Below are 15,872 nucleotides of genomic sequence, written 5' to 3'. Positions count from 1 at the left end.
CAAACTTGTGGCAGCTGATTGGGTGACACCTAAGACACGCCCACCAAACGGGAGAAAACGTACCTCGAAGCGTGTCGTTCAATCAGAAAACGTTGCAAACCGCCCCAGGTATCAGCTCCACCCACCAACTACCTGGATTAAAGGGACAGAACACAGCAAGATACAAAGAACAAGAGAGGGCCCAAACCTGGGGCCGTCACAATAAGTAGTAAATTGTTTTTGTAAATTTCAGTTGTCTTTTGTTGCCAGTGAATCATCCATCTCCCCCACATACAGGGATAAATAAAGTTTTGTGATCTCAGGACGTCCCCGTGGCTGCAGCCTGCTTTGGTTTTCATCTCTTTTAGTGTCAATCAGAGCTGCTCTGTTGATCCACTTCTCCTCAGGTTGTACTGCAGTGTCCTGTTCAGCTCAGATTACGCGTTAGGGAATTACACATACGATGATTATCATTATTCTGTATCAATCTAATTTCAGTCTCAGTCTCACTGTATGATGTTAGTCTGAGTGACTGTGTGGTGAATCATACGATGTCTTTCCTCTTTGATAAAGCTTATAGTTAGGGCTGGCTCAGGTGAGTCCTGAACCATCCCTTAGTTATGCTGCTATAGGCCTAGACTGCCGGGTGATTTCCCATGATGCACTGAGCTCCTCTCTCCTCTACTTTCTCTCCCTCTGTATGCAACCATATCCCATTATTGCATGTTACTAACACAACTTCTCCCCTTTCCGGTAGTCTTGTGCTTTCTCGTCTCTCTCCTCTCTCCTCCTATCACTTCCTGCAGGTTTTCTGGCTCTGGAGCTGTGGAGTCTGGATCTGTGGTTGCGGGTCACCTGCTGCCCCCGTGTTCCTGCTCGACACCCTCTGCTGCAACGACTATTGTTATCACTAATATCAGTCTCATTACTCATTTTCTGTCTGTACCACTTTACCTTTACTGAGTTTGTGTTTCTGAGTGGATTTTGCATCGCGCTGCTCTAAATGAAAAGTGCAATGAGGCAACTTCTGTTGTTATTTGGAGCAAGAAAATTAAAACAACTGAATTAACTGGAGCGTCTGTGTTTCGAGTCTCAGCGAGATCTTGCACCACTGTTTTAGATTTGATGATCAACTTTGGTCTTAGTGTAAAGTAAAGGAGCCGTAAGTCGAGGTTTCTGCACCAAAGCAGACGAACACAGAGTCTTTATTAACACGTGAGGAGCGCCGCAAACAGGAACAACAAACTGCCAGGAATAGAGAACAGTTCCTTTTATCACCTGAAATCGAGCCATACGACAGAACAATACTTCCTCCGCTCACAGTTTTTCAACAAGCCTCTGGAACAAAGAAACCAGTCTCTGTCTGGTCTCCAGCTGGTCTGGATCCAGGTCTGCAGCCATCAGGCTCTGGTAGAACCGGGTCTGTAGTACCACTTCCTTCTCCGCCGTCATCTCAGCCTGATGTCCGTCCACAGCCGCCCCCTCCCTCTCCAGGACGGCCCTCTCTCTCCTCAGCAGCGCTCTGGCTCTCTCTAAATCCTCCCTGGCTCTCTCTAGAAACACCCGGTCTCTCTCCAGAAAAGCTCTGTCTCTGTCCAGGAAGGCTCGGTCTCGATCCAGAAACACCCGGTCTCTCTCCACGGCCGCCCGGTCTCTCTCCACAGCCGCCCGGTCTCTGTCTATAGCGGTTCTGTCTCGCTCGAGAGTGGCCATGTCTCTGCTCAGCAGCTCTCTGTCTCTTTCTAAAGCGATCAGCTCTCTGTCGAACTCGGCCTGCTCTCTCTCCAGAGCCCGCCTCTCCGTCTGCAGCTCAGCCAGCTTCCTGTCGACCTCGGACGCCTCCCTGACGATGTTTCTGGAGGAGGACGGCGTCTCGTTGGTGCGGTCCGGCAGTAAGGTGACGTACAGTGCAGCCGGCTGGCTCAGCTCGCACTCGGGGCGTCTCGTGTGTCCTTCGGCTGCAACAACCTCTGCAGGAGATTCAGTTCTGCTCACTGCCTCAACTTTCCCACATGATTCGATTTCACTTAGATCCAGGACCTCCTGCGGCGTCCCGGCACCCTCCAGGGTTCCCGTTCCAACTAGTCCAGAAAAAGCTCCTCCCATGTTGGGAATAATGAGCGGAGGCAGGGCCGCGTTGTTGTCCTCGTCCTCGTCCAGCAGGGAGGGCTGGATGATGTTGGCTGTCCCGGCAAGGCGGCCACTCATGGCCTCCTCCATCAGGTGGAACCAGCGCCACGAGCTGGGCAGGGTCGTGGTCTCCATGCCCTCTGGAGGGTTCTTCAGCGCCTACGCAGGAAAAGGACATCAGAATTTTAAAGAAGATTTTATCTCTAGTGTTAATGTAACTTTATAACTTTGATTGGACAGAGAGCTGCAGCAGAAACCAAAACAAACCCTGTGCTTCACACGAGCACAAACTGATGTGGGGGCGGGGAATCAAATGTGTAGTACACATAAAACACGAAGACAACTAACTGCAGACTCACAGACCGAACCCGAGTTTGTCCAAATCCACAGATCAGCAAGACTTTCTGCGGACCTGCAGAGAGTCTGCTTGGGGTGCAGGATTGTGTTCCAAATCCAGACTTCACACTAAATCTTAACAGGTTTTGACTCTGTAGTAGGGACGTCATGATACCAGAGAGTCGAAACCAACACCAGTAAAATTCCACGATAATCAATTTTGATGCCATGGAAAAAACAAAAACAATAAATCCCATCATGTCTTTCAACGTACACTCCTTTAATAAAAACATTTGAACATTATAAAAAACAACTGGCAGCTGTAAAAGCTGTAAGAGGATGTCCAGGACCCTCATTTCTAAACGGTGCGTACGAACTAAACAGGGCTGGAAACGTGCGGACGCCACTTCCCAAGCAAAGGTTGTGATCTTTAAAACCAGACCTGTGCGTCCTGTAAGTAAACTCTGAATCATGCACACGAGAAGAGAAACGGCGCCTCACATGGCAGAAGGATGAAACGGTTTGAAATGAAGAGGCCTACTGCTGTGTAAAATAAATCCAGATATTCCCTCTGAGTATTCCAGGCTTAAAGCCTTTCTGAATAAACAAACAGCCGTTTGACTGATTCTCCCTGAAGTGGCAAAAAATCATCATTAAGATCATTGGCAGCCACAAAAAGATCCAGATTCAGGATCAGAAACACAAACGGAGATTCTGTTTCTGCAAAAGAACGTTATACATGTTGGACAGTTTAATCAGGAGTCATATTAGTTAATACTTAATTTATTCTCCTAAATAAGGTGAACAGGAGACAAATTACATTTAAACTGATGCTGTTTTCAGTGCGTCAGTCAAGCAAATAGGAGAGTTTCATATCTTGTTATCAGATGTTCGTTTCCTTATGGAACCAAACGCTGAGCGCCAGCGTGTGGATGTGACGCGCTGCTTGTAAAAACACATTATGGAAAACAACAAGTCATTTATTTTTTTTTAACTGGTCGGCCGCCTCGTTGAGTGAGCGGACGGTTTGTGTAAATAAATGTTTAAACACAAGTGGAATGAGGACGGAGGCCTCTCTCTGCAGATTGGTTGTAAAGGGGCCCCCTTTCCTCCAGTGCACAAGCGTTAGTGAAAGTGCGTTTTTTACCACCAAACAGCTTCAGCTTCACCAAAAGGAACGTCAGCGTCACTGAGTTAGATTCAGTTTTCAGAGTCTGCCTCCTTTTCTTCCTGCAGTCAGGACGGATTAATATTAAAGAGCTTCACTGAGCGTCTACAGGCAGCTGTGGCTGTTTGGAGGCTCGGACATGGAGCTCCCTCACAGGGGCCACATTTCACACAGATTGCGTACGCACGGTTTTAGAAGTCTTAGAGTATTTTTTGACGTTTGGGCGCACGGACACTTTTAGTGATGTTTCTACGCACAGTTTTATAAATGAGGCGCCTGGACAGATGAGAGGTGGTTTGATGTCAATATATCCAGAAATGAGTAAGATACTGAAATTACAACCTTGCACTGTGCATCATTAATTAAATTACTTAACATTTCTTTACAAACAGTAAGATTTTTGTATTAAAAATCAATTGTTTATTGATGATTGAAATGGATCGTATCGACCTTTTCAGACACTCCCATACTCCTCCTACAGTACAGTCTGCCTGAATCAGCTCTCCAACAGAACTGGCAGAAATCCAGGCTTTGACTCTGAGCAGCAGAGCTGCAGCTGCACTTGTCACCATCTTCCAAGTGTTGGATCCCCGGTAGCTAGAAAACAAGTGCCATTATGTTTTCAGAATTTTGGCATCGACATGGTACCAAAGTATCGGTTCTCGCCCCTGGTCTCTGGTGTGTTAGACCTCAGGGATTCACGTGAGAGAAACACTGAATGTAAACACAACCAGAAAAGGAATAATTCGCCCCCCAAACTTCATCACCATCTTTTCAGTGAGCTCCTCCTCTGCCCTGCAGGAGGAGTTCAGCTGGACTGACCCTGTACTTCTCCTTCAAGTTGTCCCACTTCTTCTTCAGCTGCCGTGCTGACAGCATCCCCTGGAGCCCCATCTCCTTTCTTATGGCCCTGCAGGGGAGCAGAGAGGACAGATCAGTGGTGCAGCAGTCATACAGACGGACGTGACCTTCCTGCACACTCACAGCTTTCTTCATCAGTTGCTGACCTTTTGACCTCGTGCACATTACAATCACGGTGTTACAGCCGCCCCTGAACCATGTGACCCGCTCTTTAGTGTTTTGCATGTATGCTAAGTAGGACATGTGGTCTCCTGAGTGAGATTGGTGCAGAGGGGCTGAGTATCCGAATGCAGTTTGATGGATGATGGTGGAAACCAGACTGACCTCCAGCCTCTCATGGCGGAGTTCCTCCTGCCGGTGAAGATGGCTGCGTTGGTGGCACGAAGCTGTATCATCAGTCTGATGTCTCGGTCCGTCACTGAGGAAACAGATTCATCATCAGACAATATTTAGGTTTTCACCACCTTATTATCGTCTGCCTCCTCTAAGACTCATTTGCTCAGTCGTCTGTATCTGCAGCCAGAGCAACACGTTCATCTCTGTCTGTGACAAGAGTCAGAATTAGGGCTGCACAATAATTGAAATTGCTTTCACAACCGAATCCACAGTTTCAGTGGTTTTCTTTCATGGTCATCCACAGCTAATGGGGGCGGGGCCTGCTTTGGTCGATAAACTAATCAAGATTACTCACTAGCAACAAACTCAGACTGACTGATACCCCACCAGTAAATACCGCCTTCAGTACTTTCAGCACCACAAAACTGAATAAATCTGAAACGACACTAAAAAATGATTTTAGAGGTTGTTTTGTTGCGTTTCTCCTGCAGATTACCGCAGTAAATAAAGGTTAAAATCAGCGGTGTACATGTACTCAAATGTTCTTCGGTACAAGTTTGAGGTACTGTGTAATCTCATTTTATACTTTTTACCTCTACTCTACCACATTCAGAAGGGATCTATACTTTTTCCTTCAATACATTTATTAGTTACTTTTGTGGAGCTCAGCTGCTGAAACGTTCGTCACCTCCCACACCGTCATACTCCCACCCACAACCTCAGATCCGCAGACGCTTAACTCCTTATCCTCTCACCTGCCTCAAGTACAGAACCTGGGGGGGACCTGGCCTTCTCCATTACTGGCCCCTCCCTCATCACCTCAGACAGTCCACATCACTTGCAAACGGCACTCAAAGTCCATCTGCATAAAGCTGCTTTTAACCCGTTTTCTTTTTGTTTCTGTCCCGTTTTCATGCTGTTTTGCTTTTAAAGTTTTAATAGTAATCTTAAGTTGTTATTGTTTGTGGTTATTATGCTGATCTTGTTTTGTATTTTTGACCTTGTAAAGTGCCTTTCAGTACCTTTTAGCTGTCTGTCGGTCGTGCCTCTTTGCTCTATAACATAAGGAGAATCAGGCCCTACCTCACTCAGTACGCCACACAGCTCCTGGTACAGCCCGTGGTTACCTCTCTGCCTCCTAGCAGCTCTTCCAGGTTGTGAGGTGAAACCTTTACAAATGGTTCAGAGCTCAGCAGTCCGTCTGGTATCTGATCAGCCCAAAATGACTCATGTCCCTCCATTACTCTGTGACCTCCACTGGCTCCCCGTGGCCTCCAGAATCAAATCCAAGTCCCTGATGCTGCATACAGAGTGACCACTGGGTCTGCACCATCTACCTAAACTCCATAAGTTCCTTCTGGGCCACTGCGCTCCTCCAATGAACGCCGCCTGCCTCCCTTCACACAAAGCAACCTCAGTCCCTGTTCTCATCTGTGACCCCACGATGGTGGAACGAGCTACCGCACGCCATCAGAGCAGGGGCGTCCCTCTCTGACTTCAAGAAGCTCCTGAAAACTCATCTCTTCTGAGAACACTTCCTCTGATAACACCTCTGACCTCTGACATGCACTTCCTGTGCTCTTCTTCTTCTGTCTCCTCACAGTTCTCCTGTAGTGATTGCACTATTCTATAACTCTCACTTCTTCCTCCAGGCAGCTCTTAGTATTTATTGTAACTTGTAGATCTCTTACTTTATTGGCGCTAGTATGTTGTTCCGCACCTGTAAGTCACTTTGAATAAAAGCCACATCAGTAAATGTAAAAGTTATATAAATAAATAAAATAGATTATTATTATGAATTAATTTTAATTATTAATTTATTAGGATTTTACACAGCATACCTGCTTTTAAAGTATACTGTCCTATAATCTGTCACTAACACGTTTAATAAGTTTTTCACGTTGTTTATCGGTTAGAAGCATCAGATCCGTTATCGTTAGCAGTTAGCATCTCAGCTAGCATCGCACAGCAGTAACGTCCCCGGTTAAATGCAGCTGTGAGTTTGATCCCAAAAACATTAACAGAACTTTTATCTTTCTGAATCTGTTTTTAAAAAACATTACTTCTGTATGTGTTCGCCATATTTTCACGCTTTCGGCTCCTACATCCATAAACAACAGCACATCCGGCGCAGACCGGAAAGAGAAAGTCTTTCTTCTTCTTCTGCTGTTTGTTATCGGCAGTCGACTCACCGACGCCACCTGTCGGTCGAGGCTGCGTTGACCTCAGGCAACAGAATCCTTTCTGGGCTCAGTTACCCACAGATATTATCTATTATTGTTCCTCTATTTTTATTTTTTTATTTCACATTTGATACTGATTTTTAGTTGTTTTTTATTTATTTATTTATTTTTGTCTATTAATATACACTCACGCACACACGTTTACTGTTTCATTCATTTATTAAAATTTTTAATATATTTTTTTTTTTAACACACACACACATGTTTACTGTTTTATTCATTTATTAAAATTTTTAACATATATTTTTATTTTTTAACACACACACACGTTTACTTTTTTATTCATTTATTTAAATTTTTAATATATATTTTTTTAACACACACACGTTTACTGTTTTATTCATTTATTTAAATTTTTAATATATATTTTTATTTTTTTAACACACACATGTTTACTGTTTTATTTATTTATTTTCATTTTTAATATGTATTATTTTCATTTTTTAACACACACATGTTTACTGTTTTATTTATTTATTTACATTTTTAATATGTATTATTTTATTTTTAATACACACACACGTTTACTGTTTTATTTATTTATTTATATTTTTAATATGTATTATTTTTATTTTTTAACACGCACACGTTTACTGTTTTACTTTTTAACTTTTTTTTTTTTACACACACAAACATACACTTTTACTTTTTTATTAACTTTATTTAATGAACTGTGTAAAATTAATTGTTCTTTTGTAATTTATTTGTAGCTTTGGTAATATTGAACATTCATGCCAATAGAGCTAGATTGAATTGACTTGAATCCTTTAAAATTTTAACATTTGACACTGACCCTGACATGTCAGAAAGTAACCAATGAGATGGAGGAATTGATATGATGTGGTGCGAGTGAAGGCTGAGCTAAATTTCATTAGTTTTAGATGTTTAGACACTATTAACTTGACAATAAAAAAATATGTACTTGTGTAGCAACATCTAAAAAAACATATTAAAATGTTTTTTACCAGGTTTTGTGGTCAGATGTATATTTATTTTATTATATTTATTATTTATTTATCCTATATCCTATATTTGTAATTGAAAAGAGTACCAGTTCCCTCTTGATTTTCCTAATAATTGTTGTGAAAGTATTAAATTGTTCTGTGATGTGAAAGTTACTTTGTTGATTTGTCATTTCAAATCTTCCAGAAAAAAGGATGAAATATTTTATTTTCAAGTGCAAAATCATACTTCATGCATTAGAGTTAATACAAAACGGTAAGAAATACACAAAAACAAACAATCTAGAAATTATAAAAATAAGTAAACATTCCATGATCATTATTAACATCACTATAACAATAATTAGATTAAAATAATAGTGCACATGTAAATTACTTTCTTTTACACATAGATAAGAACCACAATGGAAATTAGCCGTCTGGCTTTATTGTGTTTTTTCCTTTTGATGGTTTCTGTAGTCGGGGCATCTCTTGCTGGAGGCACCACTTTTATATTTACAATCAATAAATAAGCTCAATTAATCAATCAACAGATCAAATTATTTTATAACTTGTGTCTGTTTCATCTGTTCATTCCATATTTACATATTTATAAATGTATTTATGCCAACTGTGTGTTAATGTCGAGCACCTAATCACCATCACAAATCCCTTGTACTTGTAAAATAATAATAAATAAATTCTCTTTCTGATCCTGATGAGCAGCCAGGAGGGATGCTGGTTTAAACAAATTGAAGGGAAAATTTCATATAATGTCTGAATCCCTTTAAAAAAACAGAAATAAAGGTTTGTACCAGGAAATGTGTTTATGATGGTTAATGATGTTGTTTGAAATGACACGTTACAGTTTACAATAAGGATAATCAAGAAAACAGGCTGGTTAGAAAATTTACATTTACTGTTTTTAAGAATAGCCCTGTTTGCTTGCTTTTTAAATAAAATGTAATTACTTGTATTGATTTTTACAGATATTTAAACTTTATGTTGTTCTGTTGTTTGTTTGTTTTGACTTTTTTTTTTTTTACATGAAGTGTGTTTCTGTTTCACTGCTGCACAACAGTGGACAAACAATAATAAACATAGGAATAAATAAAGCGACTGATTAATAACACAGTGAATATTTAAGAGATACAGGAACTTTTAATTTAAACTTTCTTGCACCCAAAAGTCTTCCTACTTATTTTTCTGACTTTAAGAAACTGGTTATTTTATTTAATGGTAAATTTATGTCTAATACTCCTGTAATCCATGAACAGAAAGTTTCCTTTAACTGTTGATCCGTCCATAAATCTATTTTATTTTTCGGTGAATAATTAACGGGACTAACTAATAATAATATAATTGTTTTAAATATTTTCAGTGTTTACAGGAAGTAAACTCTCCTCTCTGGCCCCCTGCAGGCAGCAGGAAGCTTCTGCAACCTGCTCAGCGTCCTGCAGCGTCAAGCTCAACGTGTCCGGATCACACAACACCGGAACCGAGTCCAATATTTCAAACTTAAGGTCTTTTAAATTTGATCACATCCATCACCACTAAGATCCGGAGAGACTGAAACAGGGGGGAAAGTCACATAATGTCTCTGCAGGTTTGTTTTATTCGTTTTTGGTTTTAGGAATAATTTTGTTTTTTATATGTGGGTCGTTTAGCTGCTCATTGTCCCTAAAAAATGACATGCATAAAAACCTTTAACTAAAAGTTCTCATTACCAGCAACATGCAGGACTAGTTACCGCAAACTATCCACGTTTAAAGAGACTTTTGCAGGAAACTCCATTAAAGTTTTTTATCATGTTTGACATTTTAGGTAAGCGGGAGAAAAGGGTTGGTGTTTTATTGTGAAGGTGAGCCGGAAGCTCTGCCTTATCACCTGTTCTAGCTTGACACAGGTCTGGTGGGGTTATATGAAGGACCTGATGGGGGGACGATGGATGCCGTGATGTGTCTCACGTCGACATAAATAAAACCTTTAGGAGCCTCAGAGCCTCTCTGTTTCCTGAACAGGTAACATCCTCACCTGCGTTCACCTGCGGACTCTGATCATTACAGGGTGCGGGTATTAAAACTGTCGGTGGCTTTTAAATCTTCTATTCTCTGAATGGCTGTTGACGGTGATGGATGGTGTTTCTGTAGAGATGAGCGGCTCTCGACCTGAAACTATTATTTAATCGTTATGAAACCCGCAAACAGACCCTGAAGCGGCGTGTTGGGGCCAGTATAGATACAGTAAATAAATGCATTATGCAGCCGAGGTGTGTGTGTGTGGGGGGGATACTCAGAGGAAAACCCAGAATATGCAAATACTGAAAAGAAGGCAGACTTCAGGCAAAACCAGAACAGTAGGCGCAGGAGGAACCAGCTGATGGTGGGCTGGTTTGTATATGAAGAGACTGATGAGGAAAGAGCTGCAGGTGAGCAAATGAGCAAACCAGGAGACAGGTAAGGGCAATGAGTTGCAATCAGGGCCGAAACACCGGAGAGGAAGTGATGAAGCAAAGACAGATGAGAGTTAAAGATCCACTTTCCCATTAAAACACCCACATACAAACATTAAGAGCTGAAATCAACGTCAGCATCGCAGGGAGGGGGGACAGTCATTAACGGGAACAACACATGTCTAATTAGGGTTATTGGTTGAATTTGAAGAAATAAGTTTTACTTCCAATCAAAGTTAGGATGTTAACAAATAAATCAGATAATGCAAAAGCAATTTATTGATGTTCCCAAAGTTATGGTCTTGAAATAAAATCCAGAGTCCTCAATGACCGAGACAAGACCATCAAAAAGTGGTCTTAAGACCAAGACCGGTACTACAACACTACTAAATACTGTAAATGTCTGTGCACATGTAAATATTATTTCATTGCATATACTTCTTGTTAACCGTTATTCTTCTATATTTTGTCAGTCTATTCCATGTTTATATATATTTCTACCTTTATTTACAGCAGCTGTGTGTTTGTCTGCGTGTAGCACCTTATCTCCAAAGCAAATTCCTCGTATGTGTAAAAACTACTTGGCACTAAATCTTCTCTGATTCTGACCATAAGACACACTTTTTTAAAAAAGGCTGCTAATATTAAGCAATATTTTTTTTTCCTTTTCTGAGTGTAAAAACAAAAAGGCTGTTAAATCATGTTTTCTTTGCTTTTGGTCAGATTTTCTTCTTTCTTGACCGCTCTGGCTTATTTTTGACTCGTGGTTGTGGTGATTAGGAATAAAAATTGGTGACAGAAGAAAAAAAGGATAAGACACATGCAGTCTGTGTGAGAGACCCGGGTTTGATTCCCACTGTGACACGTCCACCAGTGTGTCCCTGAGCGAGACATTTAACCCCTCGTTGCTCCAGAGGCGTGCGACCTCTGACCTGTACAGCAGTTGTAAGTAGCTTTGGATAAAAGCATCAGCTAAATGAATAAATGTAAACCTGAACAAACAAACAGAACAGATTTTTCCAAAGAGCTGCAGCTGCAACCTCTACACAAACATGACAACCATAGATAAGGACTCAAAACATGCTATTGTGAAATAAACTCTTCTCTGATAGCATGGGAAGTTGCTGCCTTTATTTATTCATTTATTACTGATATCTGTTACTGTTTATATGCCTTTTATTGTTTTTCCACAGTGTTGTCTAGTTCCTCTGTCCTGCCGTGAGTTTTAACTCTTGCGTCATGCTGCTGTCTCTGAGATACCGAACAACGTTTGGTTGTAGAGATTTCAACAACAACAAACTTCCTTATCTTAAGAGTCGGTTGAATTTGTGACCTGATGTTTAGTTTAAACCGTGAAACTGACGGCTAAAGCCAGCCTTCAAACAAAAATATCGGGCCCCCTGTCGAAACGGTAACAATGTTAATCCCAATAAATCCCACTGAATGGATGAATAACGCAGATGAATATGTAAAATACGTTCATTTAGTCTAATCCGCTTCTTTTACATAAAACTGTCTGAATTCAACAGTTTAATCTTGACGTCTTTAACCAGTCTGACCCTGACAGAGTGTTTCTCACAGACAGAAGTGCAATAATAAGCCAACAACTAAACTTTAATTCAACCAGAAATGTGGAGTGTGGAGATTTAATTAATATAATAATCTCCAGTCTTGTGCAACATATAACGTATATTTGTGTATATCAGTAATCTTTTCCATATGAGTTTTATCATAAGCTGCTCTGGCTCTGTAAACTCGTATTAAATGAATAAAACATAAACCTAAATCTGTGTGCGCGCAGCATCATGTTGGCCAGGAAGGGCCTCGTGCCGGACGGTTTTCTGCTGACCCGTCTGGCGGAGGACCAGAACCAGCCGAACCGCAACCGCTCCAGATCTCAGAGAGCCCGCTTCATCACCAAGTCCGGATCCTGCAATGTGGCTCACAAGAACATCAGGGAGCAGGTAGGGCAGAGGGCAAAACATGCTGAACATCTCTTTTTATCTTGCTCTCCAAAAGTATAAATGATTGTCTTTGTGTCTTTGAAAAACAAAGATGCTTTTTCACTGATAATTAAAGAAAAGTACTTTTTAACCCTGTGCACATACACGTGCACGTCTTCCCTTGTTCCGTCTGACTTACCTTTGTCTTCTCTGCGTGTTCCAGGGTCGGTTTCTGCAGGACGTTTTCACCACCATGGTGGACCTGAAGTGGCAGCACTCCTTCCTCATCTTCACCTCGGCCTTCCTTTGCTCCTGGATGCTCTTCGCTATGATCTGGTGGCTCATGGCCTTCGCTCACGGAGACCTGGAGCCCCGTAGCCCAGACGGCGAGCCAGGCCCCGTCCCCTGCGTCACTGCCATCCACTCCTTCACCTCAGCCTTCCTCTTCTCCATTGAAGTCCAGGTGAGAGCTGTTGTTGGTCTCGTTGACTGATCCAGGTGCAGTGGGTTGTGGTTTTCTTAGCTGTGAACGCTGCAGTCCTGTCTGCTGCAGGTGACCATCGGTTTTGGTGGCAGGATGGTGACGGAAGAGTGTCCTCTGGCCATCACCGTGTTGATCATCCAGAATATCCTGGGCCTGATCATCAACGCCGTGATGCTCGGCTGTGTGTTCATGAAGACCGCACAGGCCAACCGGCGCGCAGAGACGCTCATCTTCTCCAGAAACGCCGTCATCGCTCCTCGAAACGGCCGTCCGACCTTTATGTTCAGAGTCGGAGACCTGAGGAAAAGTATGATCATCTCTGCCACGATCCAGCTGCAGGTGACGTCTGACACAGCTGAACTGAACATCACACAAAACAACCACAGAAAAAAATTACTATTTACAGAAGTAAAATGACAACAGAGAGACTTAAAATGACCAGACAGACACAGAATGAGCGTGAGACACAAAACGACCACAAAGAGACCAAAACGACCACAAAATGACCACAAAGAGACCAAAACAACCACAAACAGACACAAAACAACCACAAACCGACACAAACAGACACAAAACAACCACAAACCGACACAAAGAGACACAAAACAACCACAAACCAACACAAAGAGACACAAAACAACCACAAACAGACACAAAGAGACACAAAACAACCACAAACAGACACAAAACCACAAACAGACACAAAACAACTACAAAACAACCACAAACAGACACAAAGAGACACAAAACAACCACAAACAGACACAAAGAGACACAAAACAACCACAAAGAGACCAAAACAACCACAAACAGACACAAAACCACAAACAGACACAAAGAGACACAAAACAACCACAAAGAGACCAAAACAACCACAAACAGACACAAAACCACAAACAGACACAAAACCACAAACAGACACAAAACAACTACAAAACAACCACAAACCGACACAAAGAGACACAAAACAACCACAAACAGACACAAAGAGACACAAAACAACCACAAAGAGACCAAAACAACCACAAACAGACACAAAACCACAAACAGACACAAAAAAACTACAAAACAACCACAAACAGACACAAAGAGACACAAAACAACCACAAAATGACCACAAAGAGACACAAAACAACCACAAAGAGACCAAAACAACCACAAACAGACACAAAACAACTACAAACAGACACAAAACAACTACAAACAGACACAAAACAACCACAAACAGACACAAAGAGACACAAAACAACCACAAAACAACCACAAAACAACCACAGACACTAAATCCAGGCTAGCTGTTTCCAGTCTTTATGCTATGCTAAGCTAACCAGCTGCTGCTGTAGCTTCATGTTTTCTGGTACTGATTCTGTGTTTGGGTGTTAAGACTGAAGTTCTCCCTTTCAGGTGATCCGGCGGACGGTGACGGCGGAGGGTGAGGTGATCCCGGTGTGCCAGCTGGACATCCAGGTGGAGAACCCTCTGCGGAGTAACGGCATCTTCCTGGTTTCTCCTCTGATCATCAGCCACACCATAGAGAGAGGGAGTCCTCTGTACGAGCTCTCCGCCCAGTCCCTGGCCTCCGAAGACCTGGAGATCATCGTCGTCCTGGAAGGTCGGGAACACCTGGATCCTGTCAATGTGGATCCACAGTAATAAGTACTCACTCAGTTCTGTCTGAACTACTCAATGTTCTCTTATTTTGTAGGTGTGGTGGAGACAACAGGGATCACCATGCAGGCCCGGACCTCCTACACCCCCGAGGAGATCCTGTGGGGGAGGCGCTTTGTCTCCATCATGACAGAGGAGGACGGCCGTTACTGCGTCAACTACTCCAAGTTCGGCAACACGGTTCCCGTCAGGATGTCGTCTCTCAGCGCCAAGGAGCTGGACCAGATCAAGGGCGTCCAGGAGGGCAGCTCTGAAGCCCAGCCTCAGGGCTGGGGGCTGGTCCGAGCCGGCAGAGGAGGCTTCCGCAGAGGAGGCCGGACCTGCAATAGCTCCACCCCTCAGCCCTGGTACGCTCAATCAGAGAAACCACAGAAGGAGGCGGAGAAGAAGACGATGCACCTGGAAGTGATTGGACGAAAGACTGAAGAAGACTCGCTGGGAGAGATGAGCGACTGAAGACCAGGACGCAGACAGCGAGTCCCGGTTCCACACAACACACCGGGATCAGTATACACAACATATATCTAGACCGTCTGCAGGGGGGCGGGGTTTAACATCTCCTGCGGGCCACTGATTTTAATCCCGTCTTTGTATTTTAAAGTGGATCTCTGAGGTTTTTCTGTGGACTTCTGGTCCTTCTACTTTATTTCTTTTGACGTTTGTGTGAAAATACAGGAAGTCAAAAATGTTGCTGCTAATCTGGTAGATGCTAACATGCTAACACCAACATATCGGCCTGTTTAGGAACCAAAATGACGACAGAAAAGATTAAAGCCATCAGGAGAGCGAGGTCAGCTGTGCTGCTGTCATGTCAGCTGCAGGGTCGTTGCTGCTCTTCTCTTCTTAGCCTGTATTTGGTCACCATCAGTCAAACGGTCTCCATTAACAGTAGCTGAATTAGCATCTCCTGTTAGCATGGATGTACAGACAGCTCTCGCAGGATTTACTGAGATGCTGAAGAAAACTTCTCAGGCAGCTTCTGCAGCGTCTTTCTCTGATCTCTTAGTGGATTTATGGATGTTTATTCTGGGCCACCGTCTGTGAGGATTAGCCGTATCCTCCACTACTGAGGGCAGAGAGGACAGCCTGAGTAAGTGGTCTCGGGTAGCGTACAGTAGCGTGTACACACCTGAACACAACGCAGACTCGAAACCTGCTTGGACTCAGTGTGCAGTCCTACATCTGGGACACAGCTTCTCTTGTTATGTATCGTCTTCTCTTTATAGTATCCCGTTCATATAAAACCCAGTGTTTAAATAGTTTATTAAAGCCTGATGTTAGATAGTACTGTGTGTTATGTAAATCACATATTAAATCTTATAGCACATGAT

The 15,872-nt window shown here is 42.6% G+C and overlaps 2 protein-coding genes across 5 annotated transcripts; one reads left to right on the top strand and one right to left on the bottom strand.

Annotated features, from left to right (window-relative positions):
- Positions 1–1,146: 1,146 nt before the first annotated feature.
- Positions 1,147–6,978, bottom strand: LOC119893477 (microtubule-associated protein 1A-like). Of its 4 annotated transcripts, none has more exons than XM_038705674.1 (4): positions 6,874–6,978; positions 4,799–4,892; positions 4,436–4,523; positions 1,147–2,268 (listed from the first exon to the last, which is right to left on the bottom strand). In XM_038705674.1, the coding sequence occupies exons 1-4, from the start codon at positions 6,890–6,892 to the stop codon at positions 1,297–1,299; spliced, it is 1,173 nt and encodes a 390-aa protein (XP_038561602.1). In that variant the 5' UTR covers positions 6,893–6,978; the 3' UTR covers positions 1,147–1,296. The 4 variants fall into 4 exon arrangements, with proteins under 4 accessions (XP_038561602.1, XP_038561604.1, XP_038561603.1 ...); XM_038705676.1 differs by lacking the exon at positions 6,874–6,978 and adding an exon at positions 6,652–6,863; XM_038705675.1 differs by lacking the exon at positions 6,874–6,978 and adding an exon at positions 5,894–6,180.
- Positions 6,979–9,875: 2,897 nt separating this feature from the next.
- Positions 9,876–15,872, top strand: kcnj11l (potassium inwardly rectifying channel subfamily J member 11, like). The gene is made up of 6 exons (XM_038705673.1): positions 9,876–10,015; positions 12,248–12,410; positions 12,613–12,852; positions 12,943–13,212; positions 14,278–14,485; positions 14,579–15,872. The coding sequence occupies exons 2-6, from the start codon at positions 12,252–12,254 to the stop codon at positions 14,995–14,997; spliced, it is 1,296 nt and encodes a 431-aa protein (XP_038561601.1). The 5' UTR covers positions 9,876–10,015; positions 12,248–12,251; the 3' UTR covers positions 14,998–15,872.

This window comes from Micropterus salmoides, unplaced genomic scaffold (assembly GCF_014851395.1).
Source record: "Micropterus salmoides isolate LMB-PRFRI ecotype aquatic unplaced genomic scaffold, ASM1485139v1 Ms_hic_scaffold_8, whole genome shotgun sequence".
Taxonomy (NCBI): Eukaryota; Metazoa; Chordata; class Actinopteri; order Centrarchiformes; family Centrarchidae; genus Micropterus; species Micropterus salmoides.
Note: the sequence above shows the minus strand (reverse complement) of the source record. Positions and strands in the feature narration are given on the sequence as shown.

Coding starts and splice junctions, on each gene's coding strand:
- kcnj11l (XM_038705673.1), top strand. CDS start 12,252: ATGTTGGCCAGGAAGGGCCTCGTGCCGGACGGTTTTCTGCTGACCCGT. Junction 12,411..12,612: donor ACAAGAACATCAGGGAGCAG/GTAGGGCAGAGG, acceptor TGCGTGTTCCAG/GGTCGGTTTCTGCAGGACGT. Junction 13,213..14,277: donor CTGCCACGATCCAGCTGCAG/GTGACGTCTGAC, acceptor TCTCCCTTTCAG/GTGATCCGGCGGACGGTGAC.
- LOC119893477 (XM_038705674.1), bottom strand. Junction 4,524..4,798: donor TCCGCCATGAGAGGCTGGAG/GTCAGTCTGGTT, acceptor GCTCCCCTGCAG/GGCCATAAGAAAGGAGATGG. Junction 2,269..4,435: donor ACTTGAAGGAGAAGTACAGG/GTCAGTCCAGCT, acceptor TTTCCTGCGTAG/GCGCTGAAGAACCCTCCAGA.